The sequence below is a fragment of the Diadema setosum genome, chromosome 18, assembly GCF_964275005.1.
Source record: "Diadema setosum chromosome 18, eeDiaSeto1, whole genome shotgun sequence".
NCBI classification, from domain to species: Eukaryota; Metazoa; Echinodermata; class Echinoidea; order Diadematoida; family Diadematidae; genus Diadema; species Diadema setosum.
Window position 1 is genome coordinate 2,855,236 of NC_092702.1, and position 20,433 is coordinate 2,875,668.

The 20,433-nt window shown below is 39.4% G+C and overlaps 1 protein-coding gene across 2 annotated transcripts in view; it reads left to right on the forward strand.

Moving 5' to 3' along the window:
* Window positions 1-20,433, forward strand: part of LOC140241811 (C-terminal-binding protein 2-like) — an 85,035-nt gene that overhangs the window by 47,340 nt on the left and 17,262 nt on the right. Inside the window, exon 3 of one of the 2 annotated variants that reach the window (XM_072321565.1) lies at window positions 660-835. In XM_072321565.1, the coding sequence (XP_072177666.1) occupies window positions 660-835 (176 nt within the window). The remainder of the gene's footprint in view (window positions 1-659; window positions 836-20,433) is intronic. The other variant, XM_072321566.1, reaches the window with a different exon arrangement.

Consider the following 20,433-nt stretch of genomic DNA (forward strand, 5'->3'; position numbering starts at 1 on the left):
ACTCATACCTGTTCATCTACATCTTTTCTGCCCAACGTGGATTTTCTGTCCATCCTCACTTCCTACATCCACTCCTTTCTGAATCTTCTTCCTCCTGTCTTAATGCACAAATTTCTGCCTCCTCCATGTGCTCCCTTCATCTGTTACCTGCATCTCTCGCTACTACCTTACGTGTATTTCATACTTTTCAATTTCTGACTCGCTTTTCTCTTTCTCCTTGCTATTTTCACTCTTTTGTTTTGCATGCCGTGAAAATTGTCTTCACACTGATGGCATTTGTTTAAACTTCATCTGATTGCTTCATCTGATTGCTGTATGCTCATGTTTATCACCTATACTTGTGACATGCTGCTTGCTGTGTCTTATGCTCTTTTATTCTATTTTCATGTATGCCTCCTTTCGCTCTGTCTCTATCTGCTTTCTATGTTTTTTCTCTCTTTCTCTTGCTCTGTCACACACTTATTTCCATTTTTTCTGTGTGTTCCTTTCTATTCTTGCTTCTTTGTCTCTCCTCTTTCATAATCACGTCTGTACATGTGTCATTCTGTCTGTCTGTCTGTCTGTCTGTTCTGTATTTCCTTCTCTCTCTCTCTCTCTCTCTCTCTCTCTCTCTCTCTTTCTATCTTTGTGCTCCTTCCCAACCCCTGGCCCCCCTCCAGCAATCCGCCACCCAACTACCCCCGCCACCTCCATGCCTGCAGCCACCCCAGTGCAGGGGCGTCCTCTGGTGGCCCTGCTGGACGGCAGGGATTGCAGCGTCGAGATGCCCATACTGAAGGACGTGGCTACAGTGGCCTTCTGCGATGCCCAGTCTACCACTGAGATTCACGAAAAGGTACCGATTAGGGAAATATTGCACCATTCTCTATGTGTTACTAAGAAAAAAAAGAAGAGACAAAATAAAGTTTGTAAGTTTGTTTTTTGATTCGACAGGTGGAGATGGAAAAAAAAAAGAAAAAAGAAAAAGAATGATGAATTGGAAAGGCTGACAACACAGCATGCATAGCCATTACAGATCAGCTCCATCAATTTACCCATCTCAACAAAGATGAATTGGTTCTTAGCCACACCGGATGCTGAGGGGATCCCATGCAGTACACGTGAACTGACCTATTTTTCTGCAGTTATTGATGCTGTAACTGATTGGACCTGGTAATGGCTGTAGTGCATTCTGCCTGTTCCTTTATGCTGTCAGTCTACTGATCTCTTCATGGGACCCTTCATAAAGAAATTTGTTTCTTTCGAAAAATCGCTTGGTGCCATTTTTTCACCATTGTACGTCATTATTTAAATCTTGGTGAGGAGATGAGGGAACGTTATGCTTGTTTAGTTTCTAGAAACTCCCAATCATCTGCATTGATTGATGTTGATTGACATGTGTCAAATGTAATGAAATCTGTAAGATACCTGCCAGGTAGCCTTTGATGTACCCCAACACCATGGCCACATTACTTTATGAATGGGTTGAGCTTAATTTATGTTTGTCTGGGTTTTTAGGAGGGGGATGGGGGATAGGGGGGCAATAATACCAAGTTACATATTACTTTTGGAGATTGAATCTAGGTAATACTTTAACTTTTTACTGTTCTTGACAAGCTGCTACAACTATTACAGGGAAGTTTGCATGGACTTTGCGAGGACTTTTGATTTACCAATGGTGAAACCCTGGAAGGAAAGCTCTCATTTGGACATGTTTTTTTAGGACAAGGAGAATAAGAGCATGGAACTCTGGTGATGGATTGATGTTTGAATCTATGGTTGTACTCCTGCACTGCTGTTACCATCACTACGTTCATAAATCAATTACCTGTAGGGGATGACATGGGGGAAGGGCATGGGAGATTTCACACTGCACTTGCGTGCTTCTTGTTGGATTCAAAGAACTTACCCCCTGTTCAGACACAAGCCAGTTTATACCAAAACTCAGTAAAGAAATAACGTGTAAGAAATCATCGTATAGCCGACAGACCATTCAGACGCTAATCTTGACCATTCTGGAAAACATCTTATACAGTGTAGATGTGCAGTTTCTCACTGCGCATGTTGTTATGGTCATGACATCACCGGTAGTGAGAGGAATAGGGTCACCTTTCTTGTGAGCACACGTTAAGTTAAGCCCTGCCAGGTTATGCCATTCTGTGGTCATCATACGTCAAGTTGTAGATGCATAATGGACATGATGGAATGCTGATTTGTTACTGCAAGTTCTATTTCAAAACGATGCTTTGACTGTCCTTTCATATGATGTTGTTTCATGTGTCAATGTTCAGACGTATCAATTCATCGTATAGCTATACCATTTTAGTATAAATTTTTGCGTATGAACACGTACGAGACCTGGTAGCGTTGGGAGACGTGGGTGGCCTGATTGATTCAATCTCCATTCGCTGCCCACAGCGGTACAGTCGAAAACCATGAATAACACTTTTCTGCAAATATGTGAATCGAAACATATGCTCATGGGTAACAGTCGACTCCAGTCTAGATCTTTCTGCTGTGTGTGTACTTGAATAGAGATCATTGATAAAGCTGTACACAATTCGTTACGAGGATTCTCAAATATATCTAAGTCGGGCTAGCCTTCCTGCGCCATGGTGTCCCTAAACAAATGGGTCTTTAACCCGTTGAGGACGGTTTTATTTTGTTACAAAGCGCATTTCCCGTAGATGCTTGCCCGAGTATACTCGGGACTCGTCCTCAGCGGGTTAAGACAGTGCCAATAGTGAAAGCGAAGCCAAAGGTCAGAGTAATACCAGCAATGTCTATGAAATTTTGAGTGTCTTATGAGGGCTGCCTGTTGCTTTCTGTGTAGGAAGATGCAAAGGAGCAAACATGGTGCCTAGTGTTGGTCAAGAGTACCATGACTTCCATCATTATGTGACACTCATTAAATTGGCAATGCAGTGGTGTGTGGTATGAGCAGCTTTGGGAAATATCAGTTGTGGTAGTTTGCAACCTCTTGATAAAACTGTGCCAGTGAATGGGAAGGATTTCAACCATGAATAATGGAATGATTGATTAGTGCTTGAATGGATAGTGTGTCAGAAGGGAGTTCTTCCACATTCTGAGCAATTACATGCACACATGTTTGAATTAAATGTTCTCTTGCTCTCTGCCTAGTGAGAAGTGGCCCAATGGAGAATACACCCGGCTTGAAAATAGAAACCATCCAGTTGTCCTTTTGTGACTGCCACACTATTCCCGAGAGTAGAAGTTAACCTGGTAATCAAACATGATTTAGACCAAAACTTGGGGAAAACGCCAGTATCTTATCATCTGTCACCTAGACATCATACTCACAGAGATGCCAGCTGTACTTTTTTTTCAGTATTTTGTACCATTTTTTTGCCAAAAATACTGCAGGTTTCATGGAAAATACTGTCTTTCCAGAATTGTTTCACTCTACATCTCTATTGCCAAAAAAGTTTAAAAAAAAGCTTTTCCACCAAAAATATGCCTTTTCAACCCTCACAATACTGCATTGCTTTTTACAAGGTTGGCATCCCTGTACTTAACGTCACACAGACAAACAACAAAGAAACAAGTCTGAGATTGATACCTCTGTGACCAAAGAAAAAGGGATGGTCCTTTGTGCAGAATCTGTGTGCTGAAATAACAGACATTTGGGCGACAGTCATCTTAGATTTGATGTGCCTTGAGAAGAGATATCCTGTAGTCAGAGAGCTTCCCCCACGATCTTTCCTCCGGGAAGATAGGTACTCATCCACCTTTGTGATCTAGATGCAGACAGACCCACCAGGATTTGATTTTCCAAATGCCAAGGATGCGTTTTGTCTGTACGCGGAAAACATATAACATGGCGCGAGTATCAAATATCGGAGTTTGTAGCCTGTTTTCCAAATCCAAGGAAGCACACCCCAAATATGCTCAAATTCATTACACATTTCAAGGTATTTATAGCTCTTTGGCTGACAGTCAAAACAGCAAAAGTTTATTCTTTTATATAACATTGATACAGAAGAGTTGTTGGGGAAGTTGAAAAGTCTTAAATTGTGATCCGTGAGTCACGTCATACAAAAGTTTTCAGAGTTGCAAAAGACGTAGAGCCCCCCGGTGTGTACGTGTACGTGAGTTTGGGTCTGGGGCAAAGTTTTAGCGTCTAAGTTTTGCCAGGAAAGTTGCCAAGCGATCACGGGAAAAGTAGCTGCATCCTGACTCACACTGTCTTCCCGCACCAGTCTTGCTGTTAGTGGCAGTGTTGCCATGGCAACATAGTCTGGTGTCCAGTCTTTTGGTGACCACCCTTTCAAATTATATCTCTGGGATTACATTGCATCGTCCATCACAACCTAAAATACCAGACATGTGACATGCACTAGAGGGTTACTTTTATTATCAAGTAATAAGGTAATTAAACGAGGAGATAAATCATTCCTTCCAAAGCGCTGTATGTATGATAAACACATTGTTTGTACCCACTACAATGTGATGCATGCAATCTAGAAATGTGTCCTAGAAGTGTAACCATGTTTACATGCTTTACAGTGCTATTTTGGCTGATGTTGGCTCAACTTGGTGCTTGGAATTATGCTGTGTTTTTTAACATACAAAACTTGTGCTTCTTTGAAGGGGTAGTACAATGCAGCTGTGAAATCTAGTATTTCAAAAACAGGAATTTTAGTCTTTCATGTAACTAACGTAGCAACTCTATTCCATAGTCAATCAAAAAACATATGGACACGTGAGTGTACATCTTGGATCTTTATTTGGCTTAAGATTACCATTTGCATTTAAATCATATGTGACAAATTTAGGTTCAAACTAAAGCACACTCCACACCATGATGGTTAAAATATTTGATAAAATGTCTTTTCCATTAACATTTTGCTTTGAATACAAAAGAAAGCATAATAGGTGTATTTGAAGAGGGACAACTTGATCAAATACTTCAAGGGCGCAGTAGAAAAATTTTAATGAATTGGTTCACACTTTTCAACTGTTATTGAAAGCTATAATTGGCCCATTATTTGTACAGACACCCACACATTTTTGTGGAGATTGAATTATAAGAGTAAAGACCAGTATGGCATGCATGAAGTTTCTTTTACGGCTTCCTTTCATGAATAATATCGAACTGCAAAACCAATAAAAAAAAAAAAAATAACATCTAAAGACAGTCAGTTACAAATCTTAAACCTATGCAGGATAGCATTGATAATATGAAAAAGTTTCATCTTTGTGTGAGATTGACCAGTTTTCATCAGTTGTATTTCTCTCATTCAGTTGATTCATGATTTGCAAATTGAAAGTCCTGTAGAAGTTGATAAATTGTTGGCGTACTTCATGAATGTGTAATGTGACTGTGCTATGCCCGCTGGCTCGTGTACTCTGGGAAATCGAGTTCATGCAGTTCAGTGCTGCTGACATGAGATCAAACTAGGCAGGAATTGCAGCTCCTGATGTAGTCTTGTTTTGATTTCAAAGAAAGATAACTAAAAAGTACACCAGTTTAGTCACTTATAAACCAGCTGAGGCATTAAGTTGCACTCATACTTTTTGATGGGGAATCCCCACCATGTCGTCATGACTTTTCCTATGTCATCCACCTTGTGATGAAATGTCTAGCCTCTTTCTCCAGCTATTCGGATCCCCCCCCCCCTTTTTTTTTTTGCCGAACTCAAGTGGCATAAAAAGTGTTTCCTGCAGGTTTCGCGGTATCAAATTGGTCTGCTCTCCTTACATATGTATCTCATTTTTTACAGGCTCAGCGGAGGTGGGGATTCCACAATCCACAAAAAAAAATGAAATAAAGTTAACCGTAGGACTGTATCTATACATAAATTTGTATTACTCTTCAAAGGCATTTATTAAAGGGTAGAAGAACATACTCGTTTCTTACAAGAGACGTTCAGTTAGCTGCACCTGTTACCTGCAGGCATTGATGTCTTATATGTGGATATGCGCATGACTTATTTACAGTCACACTTGTCTCATTAGACACCTGTCTACAGCGGTCACCTGCTTACAGCAGCCACTACAGAATCCCATAGACGAGAAGAATGTTGTAAAGATCCTATGTACTGTAAAATGAGGAATGTTCGCATGCATTTTAATTTCGCGAATTTCACGAGAGCCAAGATTCGTGAAATTAAAATGCACATGAAAGTTCTTGTCTACGCTATATGCGTTGAATGTTAGAGGCAACTCGTGAAAATTTCATGCCGCGAAAAAGGCCATCGGCTCCAATTTACAAAAATTTCATGACGCGAAAAATGTCATGTTTGACAGTATAGTGACCATCTGTATGACCAGCGGTCCTCTAGTTTGTTATCCTGTGGTCAATGTGCCACTGCACATTGAGGCCAAAAGCTCCATGCTTTGCAGTTGATTTTGCTTTCCGCCAGCTTTTTGAATCTCACAGACTGGTCTCTCTAGGGCTGAGTAAGGTAGTCGCCTCGACCATAACGTGATAAAAGAATTCTTTGTATGCTCATTTCTCTGTTCTGTAGACATGGCCTGTTACGTACGTGTATGACTGATGACGTACAATAAAATTAAATTAGCTACTTATCTAGTCTGTAGTGATCACCTATCTGTAGGGACTAGTCTCTTATAGGTCATTAGACACAGCCTTCCCTGTCAGTTGTTGGGAAGGAAAAAAGGAAGATCCGTGAACATCATCTTTTACTTTTCTTGTATCCCGCAGAGGAACCTTGAGTATTCATTGTCATATCAATTTTCAAATAGCATCCTTGCAGCCTCTTGTTTCTGTTGCCTTTTTGTCAGTTTTTACTTTTTGGTAATTTTAGACATTGATTCATCACGCAACCATGCAGATATGGTATTTTAGGCTTTCTAGCAGCCCTCAATATAAACATCTCCAGTTGAAGTGGCATGCCTTATGAGTCATTGAGGGGCTATTTAGGTTATATTATATATGTGTAGTAATAGTAATAGTAATAGTAATAGTAATAGTAATAGTAATAGTAATAGTAATCCAACTTTGGAGGGCTACTATTTTATAATTGTCAGCTGTGGAGAGCACAATGTTGGTTGTAAGGAAAGGGGAAGTCTTCCTCTTTCCATTGGTACCTAATTATGTTGACAAATGTCATGCATTACTGAGCACATTAATTTTTAATGACAACAATGCCAAAGTGCACTTTTTCCAAGTTTGAGTGTTATTGTGAAGGAACAGTGGATGTCTCACTGAATGGATGAGATCTGTCAATAAAAGTGGTCAAATTAACAGGCCAGCCTGCAGGTTTGTGTTCAAGGTTTCTTCTAACATTTTATGGTTCATAACCTTCAACATGGCCACGTTGTCGATAACTTGTTTGTCCCACAAAGGCTAACCCATTATCCGTTTTTTTTTCTCTTCATATTCAAGACATGGTTTGTAGTTGCGTGCTATGTGTTGAATATGAACAGAGAAAAATGGACTGTGTGGGTTGGCCTGTGTAGGAGTGATCAAGTTATCGACAATGTGACCATGTCAAAAGTTATGGACCATAAAATGTTCAAAGAAACTCTTAACCCTAACTAGGCCGGGCTATTTAGGTAGATCATAGAGCCGGGGGGGGGGGGCCTCCCAGGCCCCCCTCCAGATCGCGGCCGTCGACCGCGCGATCGCGACGAAAATTGGCACACACATTGCCTATGATGTAATCTAAAGTACTATGAAGTTAGATTTTTGAAAAATTGTCATTTATGCTAAATTATGCTAATTTATGCATAATGATGCATGAAATCAGACAATTTGGTATAAATCACTAAATAAAGCCCAAAATGGGCACATTTTTTTGTGTAAATATTCTTTTTAGTGTCCTAAGCAAATATAAGAGAAAAAAATTGAGCCATCCAAAAAAATTTCTTAAGTATTTTATTGTTTTTTGAATTTCTTATGTATTTCTTTGTTTTTTCGACTTTATGTTTTTCATTGTTTTTTCGATGAAACTTGTCCGCGACATTGTTCTGAACGAGAAAATATGTTATTAGTTGATTTTAATCAATAAAACCCCAAAATAATCATGCTTTTATGAAATTTGACTGTAAGCACAGTTTCCATTGAAATTGTACACGAATTCACGTTTTTGAGGAATTTTTGGTCTGACATGCGAGTACATATTTATGTAAAACTTCGGATCCGCGCGCCCGGGCATCGCAAATTTGGTGTCAAAAGATGCGGGAGACTCGACAGAAAAAAGTCATGAAACGTCGCGGCGATAGCTTTTCACGTTAGCGATACATCGCGCGGAACGTCGAGGGGGGGGCCTCGGAGGCCCCCCCCCCGGCCTAGTTAGGGTTAACACAAGCCCTAAACAGAAGCGTGCATTTGTACAGGCTGGCCTATTTATTTGGCTACTTTCATTGACAGATTCTCATCCATTCAGTGAGACATTTATTTTTCCTTCATGTGATGCTCAAACTTGGAAAATGTGCAATTTGTCATTGTTGTCTTCAAAGTTCATGTGCTCAGTCATGCATGACATTTTTCAGCATAATTAGGTATCGATGGAAAGAGAAAGAGTTCCCCTTTCCTCACAACCAACATTGTGATCTCCACTGGCAGTGGCAGTAATACCACTGGCAGTAATGCGTTAGTGGTCTTTCCTTTCATCTTTTAGGTACTGGAACCAAAACATAGACTGTAATATATATCATTACAATGAACACAATTGACTCAATTAAGTATGAATGTCTGGCGAAACTTCTTCTGAAAATAAGGACAAAGGAGCATGTCTGTTTTTAAGAAGTTAGTAGGCCTTCTACTTTTTCATGATTTGTGTATAAACATCCAGAGAGGCAAACTTTTAAGGGGGGGGGGGGGGGGGCTTCTGCCATGTCATATGACAGAGGACCCACTTCGATACTCCTTGTAAGACTTATGTCTGAATTTGTTATAATCTGCCATAGGTTAACAAAGTTTGAACATGATTTGTTGTTTTCTTCCTTTGGAAAATTATCAACTGTGCAAACGTTTGATAACTTACTGGACTTCCAAACTTTGAAAGGACTGCTGTTTGTGTTGTCTGCAAATCTTTTTGAAATTTCAGAAAAAAAAAAACAAAGTTCTGTTCACCTTCATTAGTTTTGAGAGGTATGAGTATGTTCATCCATATAATGATGAATCATCGCCTGTGCATAGATTCTGTAATTTGGCCGTCAAGTTTTCAAAGGACTGCAATTTATGAAGTTTGCAAAACTTTTGCAAAATTTTGGCAGAAAGTTCCTGTCACCTTTCTCACTTTTGACCCAGTTTGAGTATATTTTCTTTGTTGGGATAAACTTTAAACTGTTAATGGATCCTTTAATTTGACTTTAAGCTTTGAAAAGAAGTGCAATATGTTTGCAAAACTTATGCAGAATATTAGTGACTAGCTTTTCTCAGACTATCATGATGGTTGAAGCACTTGACTCCCTTCCTGTGTATCCATCATGATACCATTGTTTTTTTCCCAATTATTTCACTTTGAAGGCAGCTAATCATTGAATGAAAGTGCTGTGTAAACTATTAATTTATGCAAATGGAGAGGTCAAAGGTGAATGAGGAGAATATAGGAGACATTAAAGGGGCTTCTCTCAGCTATTCTCTGTTCATCAATTAGCAGTCATTTTTTTTTTTTTTTTTTTTTAGAGAGAGCATACATTCATACTAACTTTTGTCATATGACAGGGTGTTAGCTGTACCACATATATATATTGTTGTCCAAAAGCAGCGCCCTTTATCGGGGTCGTCGTGTTTGAGTGCAACCACCTACTCCGGCCAACGTCTCTTTGGGTTTTTCAATCGCAGCATGCGTCTTGAGGTTGGCCGGGGTGCCAGAAGCCATCTTGATATCATCACCATGTGACTCGTATCTTTGTCCGAGTCGTCCAAGGCACATTTCAAAGCCGTCGGTTTCCTGTTGGATCATTTCCTGAAGTAAAGTGTCCAAGGCCAGCGAGAGAGAAAAAGGGAGAGAGTGAGAATGAGGGAGATTGTGTATGTGTGTGTGTGTGTGTGTGTGTGTAAGTGTCGATGAGGGAGAAAATCTGTTAAAAGAGAAACAAGATCACACGACCACTTTTCCTTGTGTCATTTTTTGACAATTTGCTGAAATTGTCTGGGTCACAAACAATCAGTCATATGGAAGAGCTGACAGAAGATTTTAAGGATGAAATTGGCAACAACAAAAAAAGAAGCCCCCCCCAAAAAAAAAAATAAATAAATAAATAAATAAAATAAAATAAAAATATGCAGCATTTTCATGCAGAAGAATTTACCACTTTTAAAATTACCAATATTTTCTTCTTGGTTTATGGAGAGTCTGCAGAGTTTTCCAATAGTAGTCTTGTGATGTTTCCCAGAATACACTTAACTTCAATACATTGCAGTTCCAGCATCATCAGTTTATCTGATATGCATTTATGATGGTGTCTAATATTACTGTTTCATGGGACGTACGTAAAATGAGAATTCCATAGGTTCTGTATAACATGCTTATTTGTTTGACTTTTGCTTTATTTCTGAATTGTGCGATTCCACATCATGTTCAAGATGACTTTAATGAAAAGAGACAAATCAGATGGACTGGACAGTTGGAGTTTCATCATAATTAGACTTCAAATTCAGTTCAATTCAATTCAAAATTTATTTCATTGTGATTGTTCTTGCATGATCGCTTGCAGGAATTATTTTTCAAATAGCACGTACCGAGACAGTAGTTAATTTCATAAAATTCATAAAAACTTGTGAAAGGTTTTATTTTTACTCTTCTTAGTTATCAGTACAGTAAAAATTCTCAGGACTGCCTCCCTTTAAAGAAAATTCAAACAAATGGATGAAAAAATGAATTTATATACATGTATGTAGATACTGATAGATAAGAAAGTTATAAAATATAGAGTTACACACGATTAACTGCATACCTGGTAGATATTTGTTGCAACCTGATTTCCAAAGTAGCTCAGGTGATAATTATTGTCAACCAACCGACAAGTCTCCCCACTTGTTTGTGCTATAAGATTATATTAGAATCCATGTTTTAGGCAAAACCAAGGACATAACAACCCCCCCACCCCCCACTTACCATTGCTAGGTTATGACCACATGACATACATTTGTATTTTTGACCCCATGGAAACAAGTTCCTTTTCCTTTTTATGTCAAAACAGGAAATACAGCGAACATTCACGTGAAGGTCGGTGGAACACTTGTGAGGCCATGACATCACCGTCTTGTTTCATTCTTATGTTGTGGTACCTGCTAGTTTCACTTCTTTTGCGAACACGTGTGGAACTGTACCATTCCAAAACTTTCTCATTTTAGAGAAAACCATTTAATTTTGCTTGTTTGATATTTGATGCGTTCATGAATGCCAGCTTGAAGATGACGAGAACGCTGGCTGTGGTTTTAACTAGAATGCAGGGTGTAATCGCCCTTTAATTACAAACGAATGCAGCAGGCGTGTTTCCGCGGTGTTCCTTGTTAAATCGTAGGTTTGGCATGAACGACGTGGTGTCTCACTGCATCGGTTGAATGACCTCCTATCCAGTGTAGATGGCCATGAACAGGACAAGTCAATTACCTTCCAGATTGCAACACATGTCTGTGCGGCCGAATTCGGCGATGCGACAGGCGCATTCGATCTGTATCAAGAGATACACAGGCGAGTTATGTAATTCAGCGACATCGAACCGAGGTGGAGTGCTGACAGAGTAACAATAACTTGGAAGACAATTGTTGGATGTTGTCCATGGTTCAAGCAAAAGTTCACTTGTATTACGAAGCTTTTGTTCACTATTTGTTGTTTATTTTAAAGGATTCTGCCATGTATTTTTTTAAACCCAGTTTTTACATTTCCTGTTCACATGTTTGCAGCCTAGGTATGAAACGTGGCAATTTTTGCTTTCCTCTCACAGTCAAAGAAAAGAAAATGCCATACAGCAGGCCAGCTGAAAAAGTTTAAAATGGGGAATCTCTTCAAAACTCATTATTCCTTTTTCTGACTGCATACTTATAGTATCAGTCATGACTAAAGAGGAGAAAAGGAATGTAATAGTCCCACATATCTAAATCTGTGTATGTACCTGTTTATTTGAACATGGACTTCAACAAAAGAGTAAAGTTTTTAATTTCATCTTGCTACATATTATTGATCAGTGATATATGAAACTTGCATGATTGATTTTGCAATTGAAGCAAAGGACTTATACATATTTTGTTTGTTACCAAATGGTTACCAGTGATATAGAAAAGAGTACTCATTTCATTCAAGAAGTGGTTTTAATCAAACAGCTTCATCAAAAGTGAGCACAAACTAGATTCTCAGATGAACTAAATATCAAGTGCAGACAAATTGACTTCTTGCCATTTCACATAATTGTGGAACTTAAATGTTGAGGCTATCAGACATTCCTTCAGGCCACCCAATATATCATGTTACTTAATTCCTTTGACATCAAAATTGGAGAATCCACATCGGCCAATATCAGATCGATATGGAAATACATCTGGAACCTTTTTCTTTATTTTTTTGTTTGACTTTGATAAAAACAAAAACAAAAAAAAACCCCTGCAATATATGTCAGTGTATAAAGCAATGCATTTAATCTCGGCATTGAAACTGGTAGGTAGTTTGTATGTTTGTATGTAGAGACCTAGTAATAGTTATAGTTAAGCATTTTTTTTTTGGGGGGGGGGTGGATGTGTTTTGTTGTTTTGCCTGAGACATTTTCAGAAGTTTTTAGAGAGATCCCGAGAGATACAAGACAGCAGTGTCATCATACATGTATATTAACCCGTTGAGGACGAGTCCCGAGTATAACTGGGCAAGTGCCTATGGGAATTGCGTGTTGTAGCAAAATCAGTCCATCCTCAACGGGTTAAAGTAAATTTGTGTACCGGTATATAGCATGTGAGAAGAATGAGGACATACATCATTATTATATGTACACGATCAAGATGACCCCGTTGAGTTGCTTCTAGGGTACCCATGTTTTTTTAAAAAAATGAAAAATAAAGAACTGCCATTTATGTGATAACTCTCCTGTTTATCTTGAGTTGGTCAAAATTTTCTCCACTTTGTCTGTCACACTTATACATATTTTATAACTTTTATGCAGAAGTGTGTTTACTTTGGGGGTGAATTATTGACAATAACACAAAGTGATTCATGCCAACTGCTGTTTCAGCTCTTAAAAAATGCCACAAGTGTGCGTAAGTGTTTAATGCTGGTATCGCTATCTATCTATCAGACACAATACAAGGACACTTGTGGATTTTGTTTTTTCCCCTCCGCATCAGTAATCCTTTGTTCTCGACACAAACAGTATGTGCATTTTTACCATGTATTTGTGGACTGTGTGTAATTGCTTTTGGCTGGCTCACTGGATGACACACAGTCATTGTGTTTGCTGTGTCTGTTTGTTCCTCTTTTCGAGCGATGTTTTGGAGGTTGCTACGTTTTTGCCAACATCAGCGTGGTGGTTTTTTGCCCCCAAAACATATTTCCCCTTGTCGGACGAACCCCAGCACTGATTTCCGGACCTCACCGCGTCCTGGCCAAGAGTGTGCCAAGTTAGCAGGCTGGAAAAACAGTCGCTTTGATAACTTGTGAGTCTTCGGGGCAAAAGGGAGGATGAGTCTGGGAGGGGGTGGAGGTGGGAAGTGGGGTGGGGGTGCTGCTCGTCCAGTATCTAGCATGCTGTCCGTTAATCGTGGTGGGTCTATAGGGGGCGTCTTGTCACACCGTGAAGCAAGCACCTTGCAGCATCCTGATTTGTGAATTAATGGTGTGTTTGTTTGTGTTTTTGATGATATTTAAGCAGTTCTCCTTTCCTATCACTTGGTCAGAAAAAGGAAGGGAGTTTTCGGGAGAGAAGTGAGCCGCGCACACACTCACAGAGACAACAAATTCATTAGACTCGCCAGGGCCCTTTTGAATCTGCCACAGACAGTCGGTAATTTCTGGCTTCCTGTTTTGCGGGACCAAGCAGCGCAACGAAGAGGCTGGATTGGTGGCTGGATGTGCGAGGGCGAAGGAAGGAAGGGGGGAATTGGCTGCATTTGTGTCATCTCGAAAAAACATCAAGGTCATCCGCTGATCTCCTTGACAAAGCCAGCCATATAGACTGGTGACCCCTTTCTCCACATGTTTTCTTTCTCTCTCTCTCTTTTCTCTCTCGTAGCGATATCCCATATCATTTCATCTTTCTCGCTCAAAAGTTTTGTGGCCTTGCGAGAAGATTTAGGGGTGTAGTTGAACAGGACGTGACAAGCGGTATGCAGATCTTGGATGTGCTAGGGCAATGCTGCCGGCGTTTTGCAGATGTCAGTTATCTGTCTCTGAACAAAGGGACATGATAAAGCTATATAATAATAGAGAGGGGAGGGGGGGGGGGCTCAACAGAATGAGAGAGAGCTAAAGGCACACACACACACACACACACACACACACACACACACACACATACACACACAAACACATGCACACACACACACACACACATGCATGAGTGAGTTTGTTTTTTTTTTTTTTATTGTAGACTATTGAAGACTAGTCAAGAGTATGCTTGGACAGGTGTCTGTGGGAAGAACATGTTGTAGAAAAATCAGCCTGGCCTTAACGAGTAGAAGTGGAACAACCCAGAGGGACTTGTGTATTGTATCTTGATGAGTGCATTTGTGTTTGGGGAAATGTTTTTCTAGATTTTTTTCTTCCGAAATGAAGGATGTTGCATATGTTTATTCAATGATCTCCTCCTATCAGGGTGCTTCCACTTGAGGCATGTAGCAAAGAACTCTTAAAGGCTGTTCCGTGTTCATTTATCCTTCGAGTAACACTTAAGAATATGGACAATCATCTTATTCTTACATGCATGTTGCTGGTATTTTTCTGATTGGTATTTTTCAATCATTTTGATGTATGTAACATCTCAAGAAAGTGGAGTCAAAAGGAGGCCTGAGCTTTCAATCCTAGAGAATCTTCATTGGAAGCGAAATGACAAACACGTAGGGAAAGCAATCACATATGTGACCATGCTACACAAAACCAATAAATCTCGAGAACATCACACATGAGTCCCTGTTGGCACAGCTGAGCTGTCTCCATTATATTTCTCAGACTTTTAATAAGTCATCTTTCTTTAGTAATCCATCTTGAGAGTTACGACAGGTTGCTGAACTCGCATCATATGATATTTTTTCTGGTATGTTTACCTTTTCTTCTTTCGTTTCTTTTTTACTTTCACACTTCAAAGTTTCATACGTTGAATTTGCAAACTTGATCGCCTATCAACACGGTGCTTTAAACACTTGTTGATCGTAAGTTTTTGACAAGTGAAAGAGCTAAACAAAGCTAGCAAAGCTTGGCAGTCAAAAGCAAAATATGAGATTTTATTTAATGTATTCATTGCCTTATCAAAGTTTAGTAAGTGAACAATGAAAACTGGCATAGTCCCACACAGTCAATAAAATGTTGGGTTGCACCAAAAGGCACAGATTTATCATACAACATAAAATCATCAATAATGTAATAGAGATGGTAGCAATACTATTAAAATTTTCCAAGCTTGATTAGGCCAGAGCACATTACTTGTAGATAATGTGTGACTAGTCAAGAAGATGATTTGGCGGCAATTTGCTGCAAACAATGTTTTGCCTGCTCCCCAGAAGAATGCACAATGTCACTAATGTGAGGCATGATTGGCAGATGTCCCAATCATGTTTAGGGGCTGGCATTTATTGTTGCGCTCCTTTCCCTTCCATCCTCTCCCTTCTCCCCCCGCCCCTCGTCCATTCCCCATCTCCACCTCCCACCCACCCCCACCGGTCCCCAAACCATTTCCTGCACCTCTACCTCTGCCCTTGTGTCTGAAGATGATTCACAGAGTACCAGGGCACGATGAAAGCACTCCCCCAGACTGGAAGCCGGTTCGCTGGAAGTTGTGATGCAGACCGCTAATTTGATAATAACCGTGTCCACCTCATAGCCTTCCTCCCCTTGTTCACCCCGTGTGGGTCGTTTTTCTTGGCCCCTTTCCTTCCCCTCTCACTCTATCTCTCTTTCACGATTCCATATGCCACTTCCTGTATACAGTGGGAGACAATGGTATTTTTTTTCCCTTCTAATCATGCGGTCTTAAAGGGACAGTGTGAACATGTACATGACATACATTTAAAGTCAACAGTATCAAAATGAATTATACATCCCCCTCTCAATAAATCATAATGTAGGGTCTCTTAGTTCAAATGTTGACTTGACTGAGGGGGGGGGGGGGGTAGTATGACACGGCCTTACATTCAGTTCTGTAAAAACTATTTTCACTAAAGTGAAAGGTTTTTTGTTTTTGTTCTTTATTGTTTTGTACATTTTGAGGTATTTTGGGAGGTTATGAGAATTCCACTTACAAGTCAACTAGTTATAAATTTAGTGCTGCATTCTGGTTGGTTTATGTGTTATCAGTGGTTTTAAAGGCTGTCAGTGACTGTTCACCTGTAGAGTAAAGAGGTTAGAAAGTGTGCCATAATATTTGACTCTGACAGACACATGAGGGCGCTGTGACTTGTTTGTTTGCCTTCAAGTGACTGGATGGTCATGATCGTGTTGTGCTTTTAAATAGCAACAATATTCTTGGTAGATGTAGCATGTGTGTGTGTGTGTGTAGACAAGGAGAACTTGAAGGAGTGCTTTATAGGCAAACTTTGAGGCACTGACTCGAGGTACATGTACCTCCTTCAATGTGAACGGGGAATTTGAAAAAAGATACATGCAGATATACTAATGGGTTATTGTCATTCAAAACTGCGTACAGGAAAGAAGATGTTTACTGTACAATTTGTAGATATCTTGTTACTGATTTTACAGAAGACATTACAAAATGCTGTTTGAAAAAACAGTGAAGTAAACAGCATAGATTAGTATACATTTTACTGAATAGGACAAATTTTTGCGAGGTGATACCCTTGTAGGTGTTGGTACGTCAACTTACCTGACGTCTGAGTAGCATTAAAAAACAAAACAAAACAAAAACTCTTCAGTCATTTGATTTGATTGAGGTTTGTTCAGAACTCCTAAGTTGTTTCTTTCTTTTTTTTTACATTTAAGTATGAAATTAAACTTTATGTGGATTTCTGTGAAGGAAGTGGCTCTTTCTGTTTATGCCTTGATCAAAATTTAAATCCTGTGGATAAAATAATTTGTCATCTCTGAGTGGAAGTTTTTTATGTGGTAACCACAATAGCAGGATCTCCACTTCTGTGCCCTATAACAGGCTTCTGTTGTAAACAACACATCCCTAGACTCGCTTACCTGCCTGTCCCCCATCAGTCTGTCGCCCTCTCTGTTCAGACACAATATTTTTGAGCTCTATCCATTTGCAGCAATAACCTGTGCAAATACTACTGCACTCGAATGAATTGAGTTGCTGTTTAGACATCTACATCCCTGTGTGTTATGCGCAATATACCAAGCTTGTCAATTGTCAACACTTTTCACGTTTCAAATGAAGTTCCATACACCCTTTGAACATCTTTTGAAGTTTTCAACAAAAAAAAATGTGTGCAAATTTATCTATGCAGAAATAATTTTCATTATATATTTAAATCATATTGGGAGTAGGTCAGGTATCCTTTAGTTTATGATTTCTATATCACTAAATGCAATTAGAAGGAGATGTATTACATTGAGTCAAAAAAAAAAATTGGGTGGACAGGGGTAAAGCAAAATTGAAGCGGAAACAGAAAAGTTAAGATGGTGGAAGAAAATGGCGTATTGATGGGAAACGAAGTGCATGATAGTTGGAAGATATACCTGGTAATTATTCATTGTATGATGAGATTTATTGTGTACCAGATATGTTAGCAGACAGAAATATGATACAAGGTTAAGAGGGAAAGAGAGAATTTAAGGTAGGGGAGGAGATCTTAAGAGGTTGAGATGGCGGACCCTGGCAGAAACATGACTCATGTTTTCTTGGTCGTCCCGGTATAGATTGGAGACGACTCTGAGTCCAGCAGCTATAATTGTACTCATCATAACGGTAATGTCGAGATGAAGGGGGGGGGGGGGGGATGGTTGAAAGAAGGAAGAGCCCTGACCAGATCGCTGTCAGGAGCCCTTCTCCCTTACCTGGCCATTAGGGTTTGTGGTTTTTCTCCAAGCATCCTGCCCGAATATTGGGATGATGTATGCAAATGTCTCCAGAATGCTCAGGAGAGTCAGGCTAGCAAAAAAATGATGTGGAATTTTAACTACCAGTATTTGCTGTAAACAAGAGAGCTGACTTTTCTCTAACCTTGCAGAGAAAATGTTGAAAAAAAAAGAGAAGAATTGTGTGCATATTGTGTATGTAGTATTTCCGTCACATTGTTAATGTTGGAAGTTAAAGCTCACAAACCTGTCATTTTAAGTTGAAGGCAATAAGAATTAGAGAAAAGAACAAAAGTAGCTTCCTGTATGATGGAATAGATGAATTATATCAAGGGGTAAGACAGTAATACGTAATAATATACAGTGAGTGTTCAGCCCATCCAAGCCTATCACAGTGGCCTGTGGTTACAGGAATCAGATAAAGATATGTTCTGTACCAACATCTGAATATATTCTATATTGAATATATAGGACAGGTAATATTGCACACATAGATGACACATCATAAAAAAATACATGTGTAGGTACCTTTCCCTCATTTAAAACCACAAAGCTTGATACATACCAAGACACAAACCTATCCAATCAGGATCGAGGGATCCGTCTCCCCGACTGCCTCATTCTTCTATGTGACTTTAACGAGGAATGCTGACGGCTGCTAACCACATTTCAAGCCAATGCCCCCATAATGACTACCAGGGAGAATTCTCACATGGCGGATCACATCTCAATGGCACCCGCTCACAGGTCACTCAGGGTCATTTGGAACTCATCTCTTTGTAATGATGCTGTGGAAAGGTCATTAACCTTAACCTGTCAGCACATTAGCCTTCTCCAAGAGGTATTCAGTCAGTTTTTAAAGGACAAGTCCACCTTTATATACATAAGGATTGAGAGAATGCAGCAATATTAGTAGAACACATCAGTGAAAGTTTGAGGAAAATTGGACAATCCGTTCAAAAGTTACGAATATTTTAAGTATCTGCGCAGTCACTGCTGGAAGAGAAGACTACTACAGTGAATGTTGTCACGTGTGTACAACTATATAAGGAAAATAAAAAGAATTTCACAAAACTTTACATTTTTAATAAAGTCCACATTTCTTTGACCTGCTACTGACGTATGCTAAGGGTAATATTATTTCCCCTGCCTTCTGAAAGAGAGAAGTCGAGTGTTCTTTTGTTATGCGAGAAAATGGAAATATGTTGAATTTTCTTTATTCTTTCTTTATATCGTTTTACTCATGTGACATCACAAGCTATAGTAGTCTTTTCATCCAGCCGTGACTGAGCAGAAACTTCAAAAATTCATAACTTTTTAACGGATTGTCCGATTTTGCTTAAACTCTCACTGATGTGTTCTACTAATATTGCTGCATTCACTCAACCCGCATGTCTATGAAGGTGAACTTGTCCTTTAAAAAGAGGTATTCAGTCAGTTTTTAAAAGCATTTTTGTGTATTTCCTAGATGTTAAGAAATAAGAGAGTACAATTTATGTCAAATATAGGGTTTAAGTGCTTTAATTTAGACAAGGGATGCAGAAAAGTTCAGACAAAAACATCATGGTGTGACAAAAAACAAAACAAAACCCAAAACCCCAAAAATCTATGAACTGTTTGATAATTGTAATGACAGAGCCATCTTGAAAAGCAGTTCCCCTAACACTGAAGAGGCTACCCTGGGTAAATAAGACCATTATATTTCTGAGTTTTTTGAACCCCAATCATGGTATCATTAGTATGAAAGAAGCTTGACTGGAATATACATCCATGATCATTATGTGAATTTCAAAGTGCCTAAACAAATCACAGCAGAGTAACCTTGCTTGATGTACTGGTTGCTGCGTAAGTGTAAGACTAGATCTTTACATAAAATCGCTATGATTGGTCGAGTCCAACGTGCACATACTGTACTTACACTATGTACAGGGAATCATGAACAATTTGATGTTTAACCTATACGAAAGAAAATGCCTGCAGGGCTCTTGATGTACTTCCATTAACAGTTCTCAAGCTTTACATTGTCGATCTTCTCATTGAAGATGGCGGTGATCGTCATTTTATTCAACAGTGCCCTCTTGAATTCCAGGTTCATGTGCCTTTAAGGAAATCGGACAAATCTCCCAAAGCCCTCTCACTTGGGGTTGCCTCTCGTTAGAAGTTTGGCTGTGGCTCAGTATTCCAACCTCTGCCTGTCTTGCTTGCTTATGATTACTACTACAGCATGGGGGACTTGAACAAAGGCTAATACCCCAAAGCTGCACCCTCCCATATGGTAAATTCACATTCTTTGTGGTCATATGATACGAAAGATGAGGATACGAAGGACAACAGAGAC